This window comes from Thamnophis elegans, unplaced genomic scaffold, assembly GCF_009769535.1.
Source record: "Thamnophis elegans isolate rThaEle1 unplaced genomic scaffold, rThaEle1.pri scaffold_276_arrow_ctg1, whole genome shotgun sequence".
NCBI classification, from domain to species: Eukaryota; Metazoa; Chordata; class Lepidosauria; order Squamata; family Colubridae; genus Thamnophis; species Thamnophis elegans.
The window spans coordinates 15,741-37,421 of NW_022473745.1; the positions used below are offsets into that span (position 1 = coordinate 15,741).

General features: G+C 60.2%; 2 protein-coding genes across 3 annotated transcripts in view; one reads left to right on the plus strand and one right to left on the minus strand.

Annotated features, from left to right (window-relative positions):
• SUSD2 (sushi domain containing 2) overlaps positions 1-6,415 on the plus strand; it is a 19,449-nt gene extending 13,034 nt beyond the window's left edge. The window contains exons 10-12 of the mRNA XM_032238529.1: positions 2,563-2,835; positions 3,600-3,782; positions 4,819-6,415. Coding sequence (XP_032094420.1) covers positions 2,563-2,835; positions 3,600-3,782; positions 4,819-4,889 — 527 coding nt within the window. The 3' untranslated portion in view covers positions 4,890-6,415. The remainder of the gene's footprint in view (positions 1-2,562; positions 2,836-3,599; positions 3,783-4,818) is intronic.
• Positions 6,415-18,582, minus strand: SMARCD3 (SWI/SNF related, matrix associated, actin dependent regulator of chromatin, subfamily d, member 3). 2 transcript variants are annotated; one of them, XM_032238528.1, is made up of 12 exons: positions 17,162-18,582; positions 16,440-16,482; positions 15,569-15,691; positions 15,194-15,316; positions 14,966-15,061; positions 13,475-13,576; positions 11,548-11,709; positions 11,037-11,134; positions 10,650-10,785; positions 9,117-9,239; positions 7,882-7,983; positions 6,415-7,782 (listed from the first exon to the last, which is right to left on the minus strand). In XM_032238528.1, the coding sequence occupies exons 1-12, from the start codon at positions 17,407-17,409 to the stop codon at positions 7,729-7,731; spliced, it is 1,410 nt and encodes a 469-aa protein (XP_032094419.1). In that variant the 5' UTR covers positions 17,410-18,582; the 3' UTR covers positions 6,415-7,728. The 2 variants fall into 2 exon arrangements, with proteins under 2 accessions (XP_032094419.1, XP_032094418.1); XM_032238527.1 differs by having other exon boundaries at positions 11,548-11,952.
• Between the last annotated feature and the right edge of the window lie 3,099 nt (positions 18,583-21,681).

Sequence of the window (21,681 nt, forward strand, 5' to 3'; positions counted from 1 at the left end):
AAGCAATATTCCCAGGACTCAGCCTCCAAGTGGCAGTCCAACTTCTTTTCCCTCTGATATTACTACCCTCTTTATATTCCTTTTATGCCTTCTTTTATTCCAGGCTTAAAAGAAACAAAATTCTAAACGGAGCAAAATAAAGAGAAAAAAACCATCCAAACCGATATTATAAAAATAAAGAAAAATATTTAATCCATAGGTAAAAAAAGAAATAGAAGAAGAAAAACCAATACTTTCACTTTAAAAAGTAGGAAATATTTGCAAAACTTCCATTCATAAAAAAGGATAACACACTGTCCAATATAGCTTAATTTCGTCGCTTATTTTCTTTTCTTTGCCAGTTTAATTTAGCTTTGATTTCCTTTGTGGGGGGGGGGGGCAGTCTCTTTTATAACAATAAAATTTCATCACCAGATGGACACACTTTCTCTTTCCGCTTTCCTCCCGTTGTGGAGCTGTCCCAACTTCAGCAGCTTTTGGCTGCGCTTTTGTCACCAGCAAGAAGAGATTCTCTTGGATCAATCAGGGACTTTGCAACGTCCCTGAGATCAACAAGACATACTCTTCCCTGTCACTGTCTCTTCGGGACGGTTTAGGTCCAAAAGGATCATCCAGTGGCAAAAAAAATCGACTGGGGTCTCGGAGCTCGTCATCTCCTGTCTCTCGACTCTTTCAGCTGTTAAGTCCCCTCCGTCTCAAGGAGCGACGCCTGCTCTGGCCGGTCAGAAGTCCAAGTGGGAAGGACTGCTGCCCTTTTGCCCCACCCAGGAGAGGCTGCTGGTTGGGAGCCATTTTAAATCACGGGATGCCCCCCTGTTTGGTGCCAAGCTACCCCTTGGATGTCTCCATGGGCCCTTAACGGTTGATTTTTACTGTTTCACTGCATTGTATGTATCTGATATGGCCGCCCATCCAACACAGGTTCTTATTAGAGGCTATGGCTCTCGCCTGGGGGGGGAAGGTGGCAGTAACCCCCCCCCCCCATTTCTCTCTCTTAAACCAGGGGTCTCCAACTTGTGTGCTGCAGCCCACTACCGGGCCGTGGCCTTTTTGCAACTGTCCGTGTGAGTCTCAAGCGAGCATCACGGGCACTCAGGGCCCTACTCGTACAAACAACAGGTGCACAAACAACGCGTGCAGAACCACCCCCTCCCCCTCCCAGTCCAGGATGCCACCTCATCCACACTCACTGTGCACCCGTGTCAATCATCCGCTCCCAGAGACTCCTTGTTTTTAAGAAATCTATCAAGGACCCATATTAACCCTATTATTTAACATCTACATGAAACCACTGGGCGAGATCATTCGGAGGCACGGGATAAGATACCACCAATACGCGGACAATACCCAGTTGTATCTGTCCACCCCATGCCAACTCAATGAAGCGGTGGACGTGATGAACCGGGGTCTTGAAGCCGTTAGGGACTGCATGAGGGCTAACAAGCTTGTACTCAACCCGGAGAAGACTGAGTGGCTGTTGTGTTTCCCTCCCAATAATTTGGCTAGTGCTCCATCACTCAGGCTGGGGGGTCAAATTTTATACCCCTCAGAGAGGGTTCGCAACTTGGTAGTCCTTCTGGATCCACAGCTGACTTTCGACCACCATCTGACGGCTGTGACCAGGGGGGCATTTGCCCAGGTTCGCCTGGTACGCCAGTTGCGACCCTACCTGAACCGGGAGGCTCTCACAACAGTCACTCGGGCCCTTGTGACCTCTAGGCTGGAATACTGCAATGTGCTCTACATGGGGCTGCCCTTGAAGAGCATCCGGCGACTTCAGCTAGTCCAGAATGCGGCCGCGCGAGTGATTGTGGGTGCACCTCGGTTCGCCCACATAACACCTATCCTCCGCGAGCTGCACTGGCTACCTGTTGATCTCCGGGTGCGCTTCAAGGTGCTACTTACCACCCATAAAGCCCTTCATGGTAGTGGATCTGCGTACTTGAGAGACCGCCTCCTGCCAATTACCTCCTTGCGACCTATTAGATCGCACAGATTAGGCCTCCTCCGAGTTCCATCCGCCAGTCAGTGTCGACTGGCAACTACACGGAGGAGAGCCTTTTCAGTAGTAGCTCCGACCCTTTGGAACGATCTCCCCGTGGAGATTCGTACCCTCACCACCCTCCAGACCTTCCGCATAGCCTTCAAGATCTGGCTATCCCGTCAGGCCTGGGGTTAAAGATTATAATCCGTCCCCTCCCGAATGATGAATGAATGTTGCTTCTATTTTTAATTACGTATTGTTATTATATGTCATTGTGTGTACTCCCTTCCCTATTCGTTGTAAGCCGCCCTGAGTCCCCTCAGGGAAAAGGGCGTCCTATAAATAAATTTAAAAAAAAAAAACTTCAGTAGGCAAAGTAAAGGAAGCTCTCCCTAACCTTAACCCTCACCTCACCCCTCCTGGGAAGCCACTTTGGGAGAGCAGTGAAGGCTGGTCTAGAAGCCACCCAAGGAAGCCGTGATGAGTCAGCGAGAAAGTCTCTGCTCTCTTGGAAGCATCCGATCCTCCTCCTCCTCCTCCTCCTTCAAGACTTGACCGTTTTCCTTCCTTCTTTTCAGGGGCAATTAGGAATGAAACGTCCCTTTTCACCTACGACACCCAGGACCTCCGGGACACCTTCGTCTCTGGACCGAAGCACCACTCGTCTTTCGTCCCCCTCTTCTCTCCTCCCCAAGACGTCAACCAGACCCTCACGCAGCAGGTGGCTTCCGCCTGCCAAGCCGACCCCTTCTGCCGGTTCGACATCCTGACCACCGGAGACGTTGCCCTGGGAAACGCCACTCGGTCGTCCCACCAGCGCTTCAGAAAACTCCAGGAGAGCTTAGAGCCAGGTAAACCCACCCTGTCCCCCGAAATCCTCAGCAGCACGGAGGCTTCACCTCCAAGTCTGCTGCCTGCGGCCGGTGGCATTTTACCTCCGGCACGGAGCGGTCACCCCCCCCAAGGACGTTCTGGTCACTCTGCCCGTCCAGCCTTCAGCTCTGTCCCATAGCCATAGGGGAGGTTTCCTGCAGCCACCAAGGGCCTCCGAGTCACCCCGGCTGTGTGGGGACACTAACTCGGGTCCTGGCAGCCCCCAGTCGGTTGAAGTCACTTTATTAAACTGGGATGAATGGACATGAGTGGCCTCCCCGATCTCTCGGAGGGTGGGGGGGCTGAAGTGACCAGAGGGGAATTATGGCAGGTGAGGCTGTGGGTGGCCGTTGGGGGCAGATTTTAGCAGATGCCAAGATCTTCTGCAGACAAGGAACAGCCAACCTGCCCAGATGCCAGGTGGGTGGAGTGGCCTTGCGAAGGGCACCAGTGACTCCAACACACACACACACACACACACACACACACACACACACCACTATGTGCGCTCTAGAGGAGAAAGGAAGAAAAGGGTAGGGGTCCGGCTACGTGGCCCGGCTCAGCACTGCCACTCGGTCACTCCTGAAACAGCCCCATTAGAGCCCCATTCAGTCGACCCTCAGCGGCTCCCTTTGGGGGGGGGGAGGCTTTTATCTCTAGGCTTTGTATCTGCAGCATGCCTGGCCCATTGGAGGGGCCCCATCAAAAACCCTCCTGGTGTGTTTCCCTCCCCCCCCTGCAGTGGTTTCGTGTGGCTGGCTGGCTCCCCCCTCCAATGGGGAGAAGAAAGGGACCACGTACCTAGCGGGGTCTCTGCTCCACTTCCGCTGCCATCCCGGCTACAGCCTGGTGGGCTCGGTAAACAGGAGATGCCAGGAGGATGGGACCTGGTCGGGAACCCCCAGCAGCTGCGTCCCCAATGCAGGTAGGGCCATTAAACCTCCCCAGCCCCTCCCCACCGCCCCCTAAGACAGAGTCAGCGCCACGGATCTGGGCTTGCATGCTCAATGAAGGGGAGGGGGGCAGGGACAAGGGGGGGAGGGGGGGTCGTGCTGGGAAAAGGGGCTGCGCAACTAAGAGAAGCTGCTAGCAGCCCGTCCGGGTGTCATGTCCCCCCTCTGGCCTGACAGGGAAAGGAGCCCCATTGTGACCTTATAACGCAACCTCCCCTCCTTGGCTAGACCTCTTGCAATGGGAAGACGGGGGCCAACACAACCCTCCTTCCAAGGCCCCGGCTTCCTCTGCGAGACAATTGGGGAGGGGGGAAGCAAGGCAGGCAGGGGGGTCGGGTGGGGAGGGGCAGAAGGGATTCCAGGAGTTCCCAAAGACTCACAAGATAAAATTCAATCTGGGGGAAGTTGGATTCACTTAGGAAAACACAAGATTGCTTAATGGCCACTGTAAAAATGGTCGTAAAATTGGGGCTGATCACATGGTGACTCGACATACGACGGCATCCGCCTGGAAGCAAGTTTCCAATCCCAGCCCTGGTCGTTAGTCAAGGATTGGCCGCAATCTGACTTTGCTTCGCTTCTTCACAGCCTCCATCTCAGCGCAGGGCTCCCCACTCGCGGATGAGGTTTTTGGAGGCCGTGGAGGAAGGGCTTATGCGTCGCTCATGGGCCCAGAACCTCTTGGGGGGGGAAGAGAGAAAGGTCCCGACCCCCAGTTAGCAACCCCCGTATCCCCCAATGAAGGGTCCTGGCGAGACCGAGGCCGTTCGGGTCACGATGAAGCAAAGGAAGCCATCCCATCTCCACCTTGACCGAAAGGGATCCCGGTTACCTTGGGAATCTGCTGGAGTCAGTTTCCCACTTCCAGTTTCGGCCATATGCAATACAGCAATTATGCCTTGCCACATACCTAGGGGGCATCTAGCCCCCCCATCCCCCCCCGCTTGTTCGGTGCAGGCCTCCTCTCCCGCACCTTCCCTGCTGAGGCCCTTGGCTTTTATGTCCCAGGAACCAGCCTGCCTCGCTCAGCACTTGCGATGATCCTGAAGGCCGCCTTCATCTTCTGGATCGTCTGGTGACCCAGCTAGGAGGAGATGCCGGCAGAAGAGCCTCTCTCCACTCCACACACCCCTCCCCTCACGAAGGCAACCAGAAGAGTCCCCGCCTCCCCCTCCCTCACCGGGAGAGGGGGGGGGTCCAGACAAAGGGGCTTTAGTGGGAGGGGGGGAGGCCGTTTCATCATCAACCAAACGTGTAGTTCACTCCCAGGCCAACCTTGTGCCCCCTCCCCCCCACAAAAGATGGCCCCAGGAGGCTGGGCAAAAGGGCGCAGGCGGGCAGCCTAGCAGGGTCTCCTCAGGAGGCAGGGGCAGCCCCAGGCCTGCCCCTCCTTCCTTGGGGAGGGAAGGGACGCCCGGAATGAGAGGATCCCGGCTTTCTCCCACTTCAGAGTCCCGTGCCAGGAGAGTCCTTAGATCAGGGGCCCCCCAAACCCGGTCCCCGGGCTCCATCCGTGGGATGCAGGTGGCACACAAAACCAGCCCCCCCTCCAGTCCACGGAAAAACCTCTCTCCACGGAACCGGTCCCTGGTGCCCCAAAGGTTTGGGGCCACCTACTGGCCTAGATGGCTGGTTTCACTTGAGCCTCATCACCGGGTCGACATCCCTAGCTGATCCCTGGTGGGCTCAGGGCAGCCCTTTCTCCCTCGGGGGTTAAAATGAAGGCCCCATCCAGAGCGGAGCAGTCACCCAGCCCAAGACTTCCTGTGCAGAGGCCCCAGGGGGGTCAGGTCCCTGTCTGCAGCCCACCACCACCAATCAGGCCTGAATCATTTGGCGGTGCTTCCCCTGGAGAGCCATCCTTCCAGGGGCCCCTTCCCCTTCCAGGGGCCATTTCACAGAAAGAGGCACTGTGGCTTTCAGGACCCTCACCCAATAGCCTCCACCCTCCCCACCCCACCACCCGTGGCTGTCCCAGAGGAGGAAGGCCAGTGGTGGAATCTTAATTTTTTGGCCCACCGTTTCTGTGGGTGTGGATTGGTGGTGAGGTCATGTGACTGGGTGGGCGTGGCCAACCTTTCTCACTTTTTAAATAATTCTTTTTACAAAATTATACACAAAAGGGGTCCAATGATGGCATGGGTCACAGATGTGCCATGCGATTGTCAGAAGCTTTTTTTTATTACTGGTTCGCAGAACCAGGAACAATCGTCCCTATTGGTTCAGCTGAACTGGCCCGAACTGGGAGGATTTCACCCCCGAGGAAGACCAAGGGCATGGCCCGGAAGCCTCTCCCAACCTCTGCCCCACTTGGCACTTCCAACCTCTGCCCCACCTGGCACTTTCTGGAAAAGAGGGTTAAGAATGGGAGCCTCCCCCCACCCCGCCCGGGGGCAGCCATACGCTTCCAAGGCCGCCAGGGGAAAGGCGGCTGATGGGTTTAAGCGCCTTGAGCAAAGGGGGCCCCTCCTCCCTGCCCTCTGGCCAAAGCAGGGACCCTCCCAAACGCAGCCCCCTTGGTTCCTCCTGCTGTCGTCATTTCTCTCCTGGCGTGGAGGTGAGGGGAGCCGGCAGCCCAATAAAGTGGCCCTTGGACGGAAGAGATACAAAGCAGTGAGGCTCTTCTTTATTGAACGCTCTTCTACAAATCACTCGGCACCAAACGACAAAGAAACGGCAGCCACAGGGGGGGAGGGACATGGGACCCATGATTCCAGGGACCGGGAGGGCAACTGCTCTGCCAATGGGAAAACCGTGAGCTTAAAACGGGCACCGTGAAGCAACAGCACGCTCGGTCGGTCGGTCGGTCGGTCGTGGGGACTTCCAGTCCCAGCCCCCTGGGGAGGAGGGGGCAAGGGGCGCACAAGTCGAAAAAATCTTGCCCTTTTTCAGTGGGGGGGGGAGGAGGAGGTGGGGGGAGCAGCTTTTCCTTCCTTTTCAATGCTGCCTACACCCACCCATCCCTCTTTTGGGGGCTTCACGGCAGACACGCTAGCGCAGACGCTGCCCCGTATCACCTTCCACGCTCTGCCGCCCAATTCTGATTGCCTTCTGCTGGGAGGAACCGTTGGTAGCCTCTGCCTCCCTTGGCAGCAACTAGCCTGGCGCCCCAAGGCCCACGTGGCACAACCACCCCAGGGAGAGTCCGGGACAGCCTGCCTGCCCCTCGTGCCTCAGGAGGCCTCACGGTGGATGGACCTGGGCAGGGCCCACCTGTGGCTGCCAGCAGAGCTCTACAGCCGGACTCCAGCAAATCTGGCCGGAAGGATCGGCCCGACGCTCCTGCTGTGAAGGAGGTCTCTCGGCACTCGCCTGGGACCCCTTTCCTCTTCCCCACGCAGAAGGAGGGCTCCCCTAGCCAGCCGCCCATCGTTGGAGAAGCCAGTCAAGTTTGGGAGGAAGAAGCTGCTCTTGGCCAGTCTTCTGGGGCCACGTCAGGCTCCCCCCCAGTTTTGTGCGTGGTTCACTGGATTCACGCAGCCCCCAACAGGGTGCCTATCGGATCTCCTCCTACGGCTGGGCTGGTTGTTATTGCTGAGACTGAGGGATGCCTGACCCAGAAGCCTTGGCACCGCAAAAGGGCAGGCTGGCCACCGGATAGAGCCGTCGTGAGCCTCTGTGGGCCGTGGCTCCTTGCCTCTGGGCAGCCCACGCACCGGTCTCCGTGATGGGGATATGTGATGGGGCCGAGATCTCTCCTCATCCTGAGATGGAGGGGGGGAGGGAAGAGGACGGGGGGGGGGCAAGGCCGACTCTAAAGCTGGTGATGCTGGTGCTGTGATGGGACTCCCAGGCCGGTCCTGGAGCCGGTCTGTTCTCAGCGGGAGGGTCAAGTGATGGAACACAGAAAAGTCCATGCTTGATGGAATGGGGGGCGGGGAGACAGGGAATGTGGGGGGAACCTGGACCAGGAGACCTTTATGTGTTGCGGACCCCCAGAGACTGTTCCAACTCTTGCCGGCGTTGCTGGATCTGAAAGGGGCGGGGAGAAAGCAGTGGGTTAGGCTGCAGGAGCCGCTGGGACCAAAGAGAAGGGGGTTGGGGAGCCAGCCCTCTCCTCAGCTGCCTTGCCTTGCAGTAGAAGTATCTGCTCACGGCCTCCTGGGACCATGGCTGCTGGTAGAAGTCGGCCCTCCGCTCCTCTTCCGGGTTCCCCACCACATCGGTCATGACCTGCCGAGTGAGATCACACCCCGTAAGCAAAGGCCGAAGGCGGCTCCCTTCTGCCCTCAGGGGAGAAAAGCCCCCTTGCTGCTGTCCATCGCTTCCCCCAAAGCTCCTGAGCAGACCTCGGGCCCCGCGGGTCTCCCCGGCACGGCACGGCACGGTGTATTCCAAGAAAGGGGAGGCCTTGGCCACCTCAAACCACAGCCAACTAGACGGCAGGCGCCCTCCTCCGTTCATGGCAAGGCTTGAACCGATTGGGTGAGGGGAGGTGGGATTTTCAAGTAGGGTCCCAAACGGGGCGTGGGTGGCCTGAGGGGAGACGTGCAGCTCGCTGAGATGCACCGAAGGCAGGTCAGTGGCGAAATCTTCCCAAGTTCTGTCTGCCTTTGCTTGCCTACGAATTCATGTGCCGGAAGGTCAAAGAAGGGAGGGAGGGAGGGGCTTGTGGGCGTGGTCACCGAGAGCAGCACCGTTCAAACCTTTGATATGGTTAAGCAGCCACTGGCGCTTCTACTGTGTTTCCCCCCAAATAAGACCCTGCCTTCTCTGTTTTTTGCCACCAAAAAAAGGCACTGGCTCTTGTTTTCGGGGGGAGGTGTCCTCCACTGACTCCCCTCACTCGCACACATCACCCCTGGCCTTTTTTTCACTGTCGGAGGCCTCCAAGAACCACTGCTGCAGCCGGCAAGGCTTTCCCGAAGGCCTCTGCAGCCCATAACAGAGCTCTGGATTGTGGGGGGTGTGCGAGGTCTGGCTGCAACTGTCCGAAGGCAGGGCAGCTCCACCCCCCCATCCCCACCCTAGCTTCATTTTTGCCCATGCACCCTGCAGTAGGTGGGGTCTTCATCGGAGCTTTTCATATTGGGCACACGTGTAAAATCAAGCTAGGACTTACTTTCGGGTAGGTCGTATTCGGGGAAACACGGTAAAGTCCCCCTGATTGTCCCACCTTGCCCTCCGGATGTGGAAGGGCAAAGCCCCCTCCTCCTGCATTCATGCTACCCGCGGAGCAAAGGAAGGGAAAGGGGTCTCTGCAGAGGCAGCCCAGCCCCAGAGGCTGAAGGTCCGACCGCAGCCCCAGGGGGCAGCTCTCATGGTCCTATCCCTGCTTGGACCCTCAAACGCCCGGAGCCACCAACCTTGAGGTCCCTGCTTTGGGAGCGGAGGAGGTCCTGGATGTAGCCCTTGGGGTCTTTGGAGAAGCTCAGCATGAAGTCCCGCTGTATCTTTAGCTGGTTGATGGACTCGATGGTCTCGTGGATCTGAAGGAAGGAAGGAAGCAGAGACCCCTTTCTCAGCCGACCGGAAGGATCCTCCGCGGCTTCTCAGTTCCCCCAAGAAAGCGGCTGGCCTGAGCGGTGGGAGCAGCCCAGCACTGGAGAAAAAAGTCAGGGTGCCTCTTGGGAGATTCCAGGATCAGTGGTCCCTTCTCTGGACAGTGGGGGCCAGGATGTCTTAGGCCAAGGGGAAACGTGCTCTACATGGGGCAGCCCTTGAAGAATATTTGGAGACTTCAGCTTGTCCAGAATGCAGCCGCGCGAGCGATCGTGAGTGCACCTCGGTTCACCCACGTAACACCTATCCTCCGCGAGCTGCACTGGCTGCCTATTGGTCTCCGGATACGCTTCAAGGCGCTAGTCGTTACTTATAAAGCCCTTCATGGTATTGGACCTGGGTACTTGAGAGACCGCCTGCTGCCAATCACCTCCACTAGACCAATTAGATCCCACAGATTAGGCCTCCTCCGAATTCCATCCGCCGGCCAGTGTCGACTGGCGACTACCCGGAGGAGGGCCTTCTCTGTGGCTGCTCCGGCCCTCTGGAACGAGCTCCCCGTGGAGATTCGGACCCTCACCACCCTCCAGGCCTTCCGCAAAGCCCTTAAAAACTGGCTGTTCCGACAGGCCTGGGGCTAAAGAGTTTTTGCCCCCCGTCTCGAATGGTATGACTGTTGTGAGTTTTAAATTATATATTGTTATGTTGTTGTTTTTAAATCTTTTGTCTGTATCCCCCTCCCCGGTTCGAGTTGTGAGCCGCCCTGAGTCCCCTTCGGGGGAGAAGGACAGCATAGAAATTTAATAAACTGAACTGAACTGAACTGCTGGTATTTCACTGAGATGAAAAATATTCATGGAAAGTAGGGCTCCCCTCCCCCTGGCCGGGCAATCTCTGGGCAGGCCCCAAAGGCCAGGCGCAAAGCTTCCCCTCAACCTACCACTGCCCCCCCCCCCCCGAAGCAGCTGCTCGGATAAACGTGTTCCAAAGGGAGAAGTTGCTTGGCCCAAGTGGGCCAGATGAAGGGGTGCCTTCATCCCAGAGGGGGAAGGGAAGCCCTTCCCCCCACCCTCCTACAAGGTTTATCCTCAGATTGGGGTCCCCCCCCCTTTGGGTGGTGGTGAAAATGCTGTCCTAGAAACCAGGAGGCGGGCAGTCCCAGTCCCGGCTGAGGCACGAAAGCCGGCTGGGTGAACTTTGGGCCAGTCCCTCCCTCTCAGCCCACCCACCTCACTGTCATTGTGGGAGACGTGGGGGGAGGAAGGGGTATTAGGTATATTGGTGGCCTTGAGGGCTCAATAGAAACGCAGCCTAATATAATTCAATATACCAGACATTGCTGGCCTTTCTCGGCATCCCTTGGTCCCCAGCCAGCCTGCCCCCCCACCCAGCGCCACCTTGTTGTCCAGGGCGGTGATCTCCTGCTGGTTGGCGGTGGAGAGCAGGAAGCTGCTCATCTGCCCTTTCAGGGGGTCTTCCACCTCCACGTCAATGTCATAGCAGGCCGTCTTCTTCTGGTCGTTGGGGTCCACGCTGAGGGAGGGAGGGAAGGAGCCCAAAGCATCAGCCCCTGTCCTGGGGAGCCCCCCTCCCTCCCTCCAGAACCCCCTGGCAGAGCAGGGGGCTCTTCGGGCCCCACCACAGCCTCCCCTCCTGTCTTGCTCAGCTGGGGAGAAGGGGTGGGGGGAAACATCACAGGGGGGGGACAAAAGGGGTGCCCGCTTTCTTTCGGGGGGTGGGTGGCGTTCAGAGCGGGGCTGCCCTCGCCTAGCAAAGGCGCTGACCTGATGATGTGGTTGATCACGATGGGATCCGGGGGCAGCAGCAAGTTGGTCAGCCGCTGCGGGATCTCGGAGAACTTGAGCCGGGAGCAGTCAAAGATCTGGAACGGCAAACAGGCAAGAACATTGGCGGTGGCGTTCACCCCAAGAAGGGGGGGAGGGGGCATCGGTTCTAGCCCCCCAGAAGGCCCACCCTCGCTCAGCACCAGCTGCAGGGCCCTCACAGGCCATCGTCGGTGGGGAAGTCAGGTGGGCCAAGCGGGCAGGGCCAGAAACCCCCAGGGCGGGAGGGGGGAGACCGGGCCCAGGAGGGCGTCTCCGCTTCTCACCCTCCACATTCCTCTGAGCTTCCAGGGTAGCCTTGCCAGGGTTACTCCCTCCTCTGCCACCTCTGACGGGAAGCGCCCGTGGGGTTGCCCAGAGTGCCTGGCTCCAGGGCTATTGTGGCCTGGTCCGTGGGGAGGGGGGGGGTTATGCCACCATCCCCAAATCGTGCCCCCCGTTTCCTGCTGACCTGCTGGAAGTACTTGTCGCAGTTGATGTACTCCTTGTCGTGGGAGTCCTGCAGCTTGTTGGTCTTGATGTACTGCCAGAGGGCCTGGATGATAGCCGAGCGGGTCTGGGTGTGGATGCCCAGCAGGCGGGCCAGGCGAGGGTCCAGCTTGAACTGGGGAGGCTGCGGACAGAGAGCCGACCCCAAGGGTCCCCTTGGGCAACTGAGGGTCTCCTTGAACTCCAGGAGGCCGGAGGGCTTTGGGGCAACGGGCCCCCCTCCGGCCGGCCCATCCAGCAGGGCCAGCCGCTCTCGCCGGTCTTCCCAACGGGGACCCCGGGACCCCTCAGCCCCAACGGCCCGTCGGCACTCGCTCCCGGCCTTCCTCGCGGTGGCTTTCCTGGATCTGCTCAGGGCTTCCTCGTACTTGTTGCGACAAATAAAACCGGGTGTTATTACAAAGCAAGTCCTTTGGCATTCTGGTGCGGGTGCAAAGGGCCCTCCGGAAGAGCAGCCCACGGGGACCCCCCCTCCCACTGCAGGCAGCAAGGATTAATATTGGCTGTGGATTATGCTCAGGAGCGCGAGGTGGGCGGCATATAAATGGGATAAATATATCAACAAATGCTTTGCCAGAGGTTGTAGCCGCCTATGTGTCCGTTGTAATTCTGGACAGCGTGGACAGTTACAACCACTCGTTAAAAGACATCAAGAGTTAACGCTAGCTGCACACACACACACACACACACGCCACGAACAAACTCACGAAAAGGCCAGGCTCAGCCCGCCTCCCTTCCCAGGCCTGGGGGGGCAGGACTCCCCAGAGTAACAGTGCGGGGGTCTCCCTCGTCTTGGGGAGAGTCTGCCCCAGAGGGCACGGCTGCCAGAGGGATCGCCTGCTTCCTGGGCCTGGGAGGGGGCACTGCTGGTTCGGGAGCAACCAGGACCCCCCCCCCCCGCTGTGTCTACTGGTGGAAACCGCCAGAGGAACCAACCTCAGCGGGAAGGAGCTTCCCAGGGGGCACCCTTGAATTGTCTCCAGAAGCCCAGCTGCTCATAGAGCACAGGCATTATGTATTATGCAACAGGGGCACTGCCCATCCCGACCCCCCCCCCCATGTATTCTGCAGCTGCCAAGGGAGCCCCTAGGCGGCCCACCCACGGCAGTGCACTGCAAGCCTCCCAAAGGGCACAACCGGCACACAAGGCTCCCTTGGGCAAAAGGTCCTCGTGGCTACGGCTGCCCAGGCTCTCCAGACAAGGGCTTTGAATTCAGGGGGAGGGTCTCACTTCACCCACTTCCCTGCTGGGGGCTGGGCACCAAGAAAGACCCTCAACAGGCTGTGGCAGAGAGCGCTCAGCAAGAGCGGCTTTATTGGGGGAGGAGAACAGAGGGGCCCACCCAGAGAAGGACTCTGCCCCTCCCTTCCCTCTCATGGCAGTGGGGGGGTCTTCCGCGAACGCATCCAGGGCTCCCAGGCCTGAATCCAGACCGAGGGACGGGTCTGGATTCTGGGGCTCTCTGAATCGGCAGTAGCGCCCCTCCCCACAGCCTTCCCTAAAAAGGTTGGGTATCTTGCACTGCCCACTCCCGGAGCCCACCCACCTCTGCCAAACGGGGTCCGGAGACACTCCTCCCGCCAGGCACCACCCAGCTCAGTTCCCCGGCTGCTCTCCGGTGACACAGGATTAGAGGCAGGAATCCTGCAGAGAACAGCTGCCGCTTCTGGAACACGCCCGGCCCTTCCTCTCCCCCGGGCGCCCGGGGAAGGCTTGGCTTTTGGGAGAGGGAGGGGGCACCACAGGAGAGAGCAGAGCTGTGCGGCTGGCATGGAGCTCGGCTGGAGTCTGGGTCACCACAATGTTCCCCATATTTCCCACCCCCAAAAAACTCAGCACTCCCAACGCCCAGCCCCAGAGCCCCCTGCTCCCGAAGCCCCCTCCCCACCTGGTAATCCAGCATGAGCAGCAGGGTGCAGCGCACGCTGACGTCTCCCGGCCTCTTCACCTGGAAGCCGTCCGTCTCCTGGGTGGTGGGAGTCCGGTGCCACTGCCGGAAGAGCCAGAGGGCAGTTCTTAGAGCAGAATTCCCAAAACCTTCCGGGTTGGCGGCCCGAGGAGGTGGGAAAGGGGGGGTGACTTTTCAGGAGGGGCAGGCGCAGGTAAGTGTGACATTGGCCTGGGACACCCAGATGCCCAGGCAAGGGCCTCCCTCTTCCCTCGGGCGCTTCTGCCAAGGAGGCCCCTGTCTACACAGGGGGCGCCTATTATCCCAGGCACCTGACCTTCCACCTGGCCAAGAGAAGTGACCCCCCCCCCCACATCCTCCTCATGCAGCACTCAGGTTGATCTGCCCTCCGTAAGCCTCCCCCACCTCCTGCCCCCCCCACCTTAAACGAGATAAATGACTCCTCGACCCCTCACCTCACCCACCAATACTGAATCGCACAGGGCCCCCCAAAGCCCCAGCACCCCCCACCCACTCATGCAGGCAGGCATCCGGAGGGCCCCTTCTCTGCCGCCTGGGGTGCCTCCCCCGTGTCCGTGATGACCCTGGCCCGCCACTTCTCCTGCTTTCGGCTGGGCTTTTGCCCCTGGCAGAGGGTCCTTATGAGGAGGGGCCCATCCCTCCGTCCTCCCCTTGGTCTTCCCTTCTGCCACAGCAGCACCAACCGAAGCTTTTTGGGGGGGGGGTTACGAAGGAAGGCTGTTTGGGCATAAAATAAGAGGGGGTCGCCTTACATTTAGGCGTGACCCGTCAAAAGCGCGGACGACAAAAGCGCGATCGACAAAATCGCGCCTTTGACGTCATCACAGCGCGACGAAAAAGATTGAAAAATTCAAATAAAAATTAATAAAAATTAAATTAAAGCAAGCCCATTCACATAAAGGTAAGGGTTAGGGTTAGGGTTAGGTTAAGGGTTAGCGTTACGTTTTTCGTTACTTTAATGGTTAGGTTTAGGGTTAGGTTTAGGGTTAGGTTAAGGGTTAGGTTTGGGGGGCTTAGGGTAAGGTTTTCCCTTTATTTTTACATTTTTCGATCTTTTTCTTCGCGCTGTGATGACGTCACAGCGCGCTTTTGTCGAGCGCGATTTTGTCCTACGCGCTTTTGTGGTGGAACCACATTTAGGAAGATGGCAGGGGGGGGGGGAGCTTGCCTGCAACAGAGGGTCTGAGAAAGGCAGGGGGAGTCCCGGGGGGAGGGGCACTGGAGTTGCAACAGGCAGATCCAGAGCAGGCCAGGCGTCGCTTCGGGGTGTCTCAGGGAAGGGGGGGGAACAGACCCCCAAAGGGATGAAGTAATGAAAGGGCAGACTTCTCTCTCCCACAGTCGGCCTTCACTGAATTCCCCCCTCAGCCCAAGAAACACACAGAGGGCCGAGGAAGAAGCCCCCCCCGCTGTTTCTGCCTGGGGGGGGGGGAGAGGCAAGCCGGTTACCTCCACCAGGTGATTGTCTGGTCCGTAGAGGTCCTTGTCCAGCTCAATGACCAAACTCTTGAAGAAAGAGGAGAACTTCCGCTTCTGTTTGCTGAGCTGGGGGGAGGGAGGGAGGGGGGGGAAGAGTCCCGTCAGCAAGCGAGGGACCCTTCACGGCTGCACCTGCCACCTGTGGGGGCCCCGCCCTCTGTCACCCATCACTCCCCCCCCCCACCGGCTCTGTCTTACGTCGTCCAGCAGCTTCCCCTCCACCCGCAGCTCCCAGGAGGCGATGCTGCCGTCCGAGTCCTCGGCGTCTGACTTGGCCGGGTTGAAGGTGTTGGAGATGTAGAGGCGCAGCTTCCGCTTTTGCTGTGGGCCGAGAGAGACCCCAGTCAGGGCCCACCGGGAGCCCCCCTCCCCCCGAGGGTCACTTGCATCCGGACTGCCTCGGGGCCCCGGGGCCCAGTCTCCCCCGACGGAAGGCTGGAGCGAGGGACGCCGGCGTGACACCCCCCCCACTAACTCTGGCATTGAGCGGCCAGAAGAGTTGGGAGCCATGGGGGGCTTCTAGAAAGAGGGGGGAGTGTGGGGGCTGCTGCCCATCCCTCCATCCGCTCCCACCTTCATGGGCCTCTTCAGGGCCTCCTGGATGTCCACCCGCTTCCGCATGATGGTCTGGTCCAGCTTCCGCTCGAAGGCCAACAGGTCCATGTAGGCCTGAGACTCCGGCACCAGCTCTCGGATCTGGGGGGAGGGGGGGCAAAGCGTGGCTGCCACACTGGAGGGGAGGGGAAGGACAACTCCCCCCCCTCGTTTGGAGAAGTTCCCATCTCAAATTCCCCCCCCCCGAAGGAGGTTTGCTTCTACCGTGGCAAAGGTGGGACCCACAGCCGACAAGGCAGCGGGAAGCGTTTGGGGCCATCAGCTCTGCGTTCCCCACCCAGAGGGGCCCAGGCTTCTATCTCCTGACCTCCCCAGATCCCATTAGCAGCAGCGCAAGCCCCCCCCCCAGCAGCCGCAGGTCTCCTGCCCCCCCCAGGGGTGGCGTTTTTGCACAGGCCCTCCCCAACCCCAAAGCTGCCTCCGTGCCCAGCAGGGCCCTCCCTTCCTCTGCCGGAAGGAAAGCGGTGGCCCTGGCGGAGGGGACCATCCCCAGGACCACCCACCCTCCTCTCCCCCCCCCAGGAAGGCTGCTACGCTGGTGGGAACCCTGCATTATCCCAGCTACGCCCAGGTGGGTGGGGAGGCAAGAGGAACATGGCAGCCTCAGCCCAGCTCCTCCTCCTCCTCCCCCCCAAACCCCTCTTCCGTCTAGCACTGATAGTGTTACCTAGTTTGGTCATGAAAAGTTTGCAAGGAAACAACCCAAGATCAGGTGACACAGAGTTACCTACGGTCCTCCCCCTCCCTCCCTCCCCCCTCCCCTCCACCCTTCTGGGGACACCCCCCTCCCCACAAATCAGGGGGAAGCAATCCGGAAAGCGCCACTCACCCTTTGAGGGAGGATCTTGTCTGCCATCTTCCTCCTCTTGGCACTGCGTGAGGAAACAGAGACAGGTGGCCATGGTGCCTGGGGGCCGGAGGGAGGAGCCCCCTCTGCCCGGCGGCTGAGCCTGGCCTCAGGAGGAGGCCTCCCATGGGCTTGGTCCCAGGAGGGTCTCTGGGGTCTCCCCTTCTCATACCAGCCCGCAGAGGCTTTCGCTCAGACTCCCGCGGGTGGGGCAAGGACACGCTCCCGGTGCGCCCACCTGGCTGCCCCCCAGGTAAACGATGCCCAACAGGTGGATGCCGGCTGGCACACGCCCAGTGACTGGTCGCAGAGGGTGAGGACCACACGCCCCACGTCCCACTTCAGCCACCTGAATGGCTTTCAGGGATTTGAGTGGCAGAGCAGTTGCCCGCTTCCTTCCTCTTCTGGGCTCTGGGCGGCCCACCTCAAGCCGTGTGCCAGACAACGGAGATGGAGCCCCCGGCCTCCCCCGAGGCGTGCAAGGCTGCCCTGCCCTTCAGCATCCTCCCTGCCCCAGGGAAGCCGCTTGGGAAGAGGGAGGGCTCCTGCGTGGGCCCCATCTCCTCCCCCCCCCCCATCCATGCCAGGGCAACTCCTTCCTGGCTGGCTCTGGGCAAAGGCAGCTTGGCCTGGAGGAGACGGCCGAAGGGTGGGCAGGGGGCTGGATCCACCTTGGGCCCGTCAACCCTGCGGCCCCCGCTCACCTCCGGGACCGGTTCTGTGGGGCAGCTCCCTGGGCCTGCGCCTGCTGCTGCTGCGACTGCTGTGGCTGCTGTTGCTGCGTCTGCGCCTGTGCCTGCGGTGGCGGCTGCGGCTGGGGGGCCGCCCTCTTGCGCGTGGGCTCCATCACCGCCTGCGGCATCCCGGGCCGCACCGAGGGGCTTCCGACGTACGGTGGGCCCGGGGGACCCATGGGGGCCCCCTGGTGGGGCATTCGAGCACCGGAGGGCATCCCAGGACGCTGGAAGGGAGAAGCAGAGGGCCGTGGGGCACAGGGGCGAGGGGAGTGGCACGCGTGGGCAGGGGGCTAGTGAAACAGGTCCCACAGCCCCACTGGCTGTCCTGACGCGCTGCCCGGCCAGCCTCTTGACGTGACGCCCTCAGCTACCGCTGCACGTGCCCAGCCCACCCGGCCAGGGGCCAGAGGGGAGCCGCGCAGCTGAGGACGATGCCTTGGACCCGGCCAAGAGCTCACCCGGACGCTCTTCCCCAGGGCGGCCCACGTCTCCCACACAGGCCACTCAGCCCGCTCAGAAGCCCCCTCCCCTCCGGTGCCACGGGGCAGAGGGCTCCGGCCGGCTTCAGCAGGGAGAAGGAAGCTACCGAGGGCCACAAAGTCAGTCCTTGGCCGGAGCCTGGGATCCACTGAAGGGCAGTGCGGGTGGGGAGGGGGGTCATGAAGGGCTCTGCATGTTCTGGGGAGAAGTGGGAGGTGGGAGGGTGGGAGGTGGGAGCCCCTGGGCACCAGACCTGGGTGGCGGTTTCGACGTCCTTCTTTTGTGTCTCCCCCCCACCCGCACCCTTGGCAGAGGGCTGGCCCAGCTCCAAGGAAGGGACGGTGAGGAGCCTCCCCTGCCCCCCCCCCGGGATGAAATTAATTGGGCCGGGAGGGGGGGGAAATTAGCTTCTGTCAGGCGGGGGAGGGGGGATTCATTAAAGATGCATTGTGGGAAACCGGTTGGGGAAATCTGAATGGAAATTAATCGGGGGGGGGGGGGTGGCAGCATGAGCTAATTGAAAAGGAAGGGAAGGTGGAGGGTCTCCCAAGCGGAGCTCCCATCTCCCCTGTGTGGCTCGGCAGGCAGAAAACGGGTCCCCATCAGGCCGAGCTGGGAGGGCCGAACCTGCACACCTTCAAGGGATGTGGCCATTCCTGCCACTAAGTGGAGCTGGCAAGGGGGGGGGGGCTGACCTTCCTTCCTTGCTGGGAGCCCCCTTCCCACGGGGGCTTCTACAGAGCCGGTTGGAAGGGCAGCCTGGCCTGGCCTCCCCCGCAGCCAGAGGGGCCCCTATGGGAGATTTAGCCCACTTTCTGGTATATTAAGTGTAAGGAGGGAATTTGCATGTGGCAGAGGGAAGGAAGAGCGGGAGGGAGGGAAGGGAGGTAGGGAGGGAGAGAAGGAAGGAAGGGAGGGAGGGGGAGGGAGGGAGGAAGGAAGGAAGGAAGAGCGGGAGGGAGGGAAGAAGAAAGGAAAGGAGGAAGGAGAAGGGGCAGGGAGGGAGAGAAGGATGGATGGGTGGGAGGAGGGAGGGAGGGAGGAGGGGGGAGGGAGGGAGGGGCCTGAAGGCTCCTGCTTAGCCCCAAAAGAGCAAATGGCCAGAGCCAAAGTGGAAGAAGGAGACCCACAAACATCCCCCACCCCAGTTTTTCCTCAGCCGTCTCTTCTTCCGGAAACTCCTTCCCTCCCTCCCTCCCAGCCAGGCTCTTCCAGGACAGGCAGCCCCCTGAGCCCAGCTCCTCCCAAGGTCCAAGCCCCTCTCTCCCCCCCAGCCTAAGCCCCTCTTCCCTCACCCCCCACCCACCCCAAACCCCTGAGGCCTGGGGAGAAAACCAACAGGAGGGCCAGTAGGGGGCAGCTGGCAGGAGGAGCTCAGGCCAGAGCAGGCCTGGGGCAGGGGGGGAGTCTGGGGGGGGGAGTCCGGAGGGGGGAGTCTGGGGGGGTCGAGCTTGCAGCCTTTGGGTAAGGCTCCAAAATGGGGGGGGGTGGGTCGGGAGCCGGCGTGGCCCAAGCAGAGGCCCTGGAGCTTCTCTAAGGACCGTCTCCTTTCCACCAGCAGAGGGAAAGAAAATGGAGCCCGGCTGCAGCCCAGGGATGCCTGGGGAAACGGGGCCCACCTTGCCAGAGACAAGGACGGGATCGCCTGAGGCCGCAGATCTCAGCCCAGAAGCCGAACGGATGGCAAGGAGGAATCTCACCCGCTTGCCCTGAGGTCCAGGGGTCTCCGGAAGCCATTTTGGAAATGCAAAGTCCCCCCCTGCGGCAGCCATTTTGTGAGACACAAATTGGCCCAAAGGCCCCCAAAGCCCCCCCCCCCCACGTGGGACCTCTCTAACGCAGGGCTGAAGGGGGAGAGAGGAGGCCGGCCGACCCCGTGGGGCCAAAGAGTGGGCCACCGAGAAGCAACAGCACGGCGCCAGCCCTTTCCCTTCACCCAGCAAAGCCCAGAGACCCCTGGGAGCCTCTCCTGGGCCCCCTTCTCTTGGGAATCCGCCATTGCTCCCCCAGAGGCCTGGAGGGGGGCCACAGCAAGCAGAAAGGAGACAGAAAGGGGGCTAGAGAGGAGGAGGAGGAGGAGGAGGAGGAGGAGGAGGGGAGGTGGGGTGGCAGGAAGGGCCCCCAGCTGAGCTGGGCAAAGGCACCGGGCACCCTGGTGCGGCTTCCCTGGGCACGTCCGTTTAAAAAGCCTGGAGGGAGACAGGAAGGGCGGAGGTGGACTCCCCTGAAGAGACGTCTGCCGGGCAGCTGCAAAAGGCCGGCAGAGGCAGGACGGAGGCAGAGACCCCCAAGAGAAGCCGGGCAGGAGCCCCCTGCTGCTTCCCAAGGAATTGGAATCCTCTGGGTGGGGGAATTTCCGCTTCCTGGCCCCGGACTGAAGGCCCCCCCCCCCGACTTTTGGAGAACAAAGGAAGCCCCTGCCGGTGGGACGAGGGTCCAGGCGCTACAGGGCAGGCCGCTCACTTGCTACACCCCCCCCCCGGACAATCCTAGCGGAGGCCATAGAGAGAAATGTTTGGGTTGAGCTGTAGCCGCCTAGCAGGTTTTCTAGCATTATCATTTACATTATCAAACTAGGCGACCTCATCCATGCTGGGACTGAGGATGCTCCCTGCATGAAGAGCACCGAGGACCCCACGGAGCCCTTCAGATCCTTTCGGAAAGCAATTCCCCCAAACCCTCCGGCATGAATTAGGCGAGAACCGCTAGACACACAAAAGGCTTTTGTTTCAGCCAAGCTTTGACCACACACGCACAAACACGCACATGCACGCACACGCAGAGCGAGTGAGTTAACTGTGGGAAGGTAAGGGGACGGCAGCTCCATTCCTGGTTCCCACCAGACCGGCTCATCCACATTTTGATGAATGACTGACAGGTCTGAAGGCTGGCAGGGAAACCGCAGGAGGAGACACCCCCCCACCCCCAGATGTCCAGGGCCCAAAGCCACCGAGGGGCCCACGGGGGAGCTGGGCCTTCCCTTCGTGGGCTGGCAAGGCAGCCGGGCAAGCCCAGGGAAACGCGTGTGGAAATCAAGGCGACACCGACAGGAGTGGGAGTGGCCCACGGTGGCCTTTCCCTTCGACACTCATCTCCCTGGGGCCGGCTTGCTGCCCAGAGAGCCAACCTAAGAGGCCATCATTTCCTGAGGGTGAGGAGGACCCTTAATCAGTGGGACGGCTTCCCTCCGTCACTGGGGGCTTCTTAAGAGAAGAGACAGGGCAGCCGCTTGTCTGGAATGGGACGGGGGGGGGGGGCTGTGAGCCTTGCGGCCTGCGGGCCGGATCCATCACGCACTGGCCGCTCCCGGTTGAGCGAAGGGGGGGAAAGTCCAATACGTTATGTGACGACTCCGTGACAAGGTGAGTTTGACACCCCTGGTACAGGGTCTCCTGCTTGAACAGGGGCTGGAGTAGAAGACCTCCAGGGTCCCTTCTAGGCGTAATCCGATCCATCCATTCAACCTCCAAGGTCCCTTCTGACTCTGCTATTACTCTGTTACCCTGGAAGGAGGTGAGGGCAGGCGGCAAGGGCACCGCCAGGCCTGTCCCGGAGCATCTTTCCTCAGGCTGTTGGCAAGCCAGCTGTTTCCTTCCAAGGCTTTTCACGAAGTAGAGAGAAGAGCCAGGTGTAGAAGGGCCAAGAAATGGCAATCAGGGGGGAAACGAAGCTCTGAACTCCAGGGCCAAAGCAAGGAGACCACTTTAGGGTCTTGTGCTGCCTTACTCCCGGGGAAATCTTTCTTTTCCCGGGTTTTCTGCATTTATCCAGTATTTGTCCGTCTCCACCGGATTCCTCGGCCCCTTAACACGCCCGGCTTTCCCTCCTGTGCGAAACGGTGGGCAGAAACCTATTTTCAGCGCAACCGTTTTTGCTCTTTCCCAAAAGGCCAGAAAATTGTCCGGTATCCCATGAGCCTCTGCGCTTATTAGCTCCCCTCCGTCCCTCTCCCCTCCCCCCTCCCCCCGCCACACATCTCTCCACAACTCTTACAAATATTCTCCTTT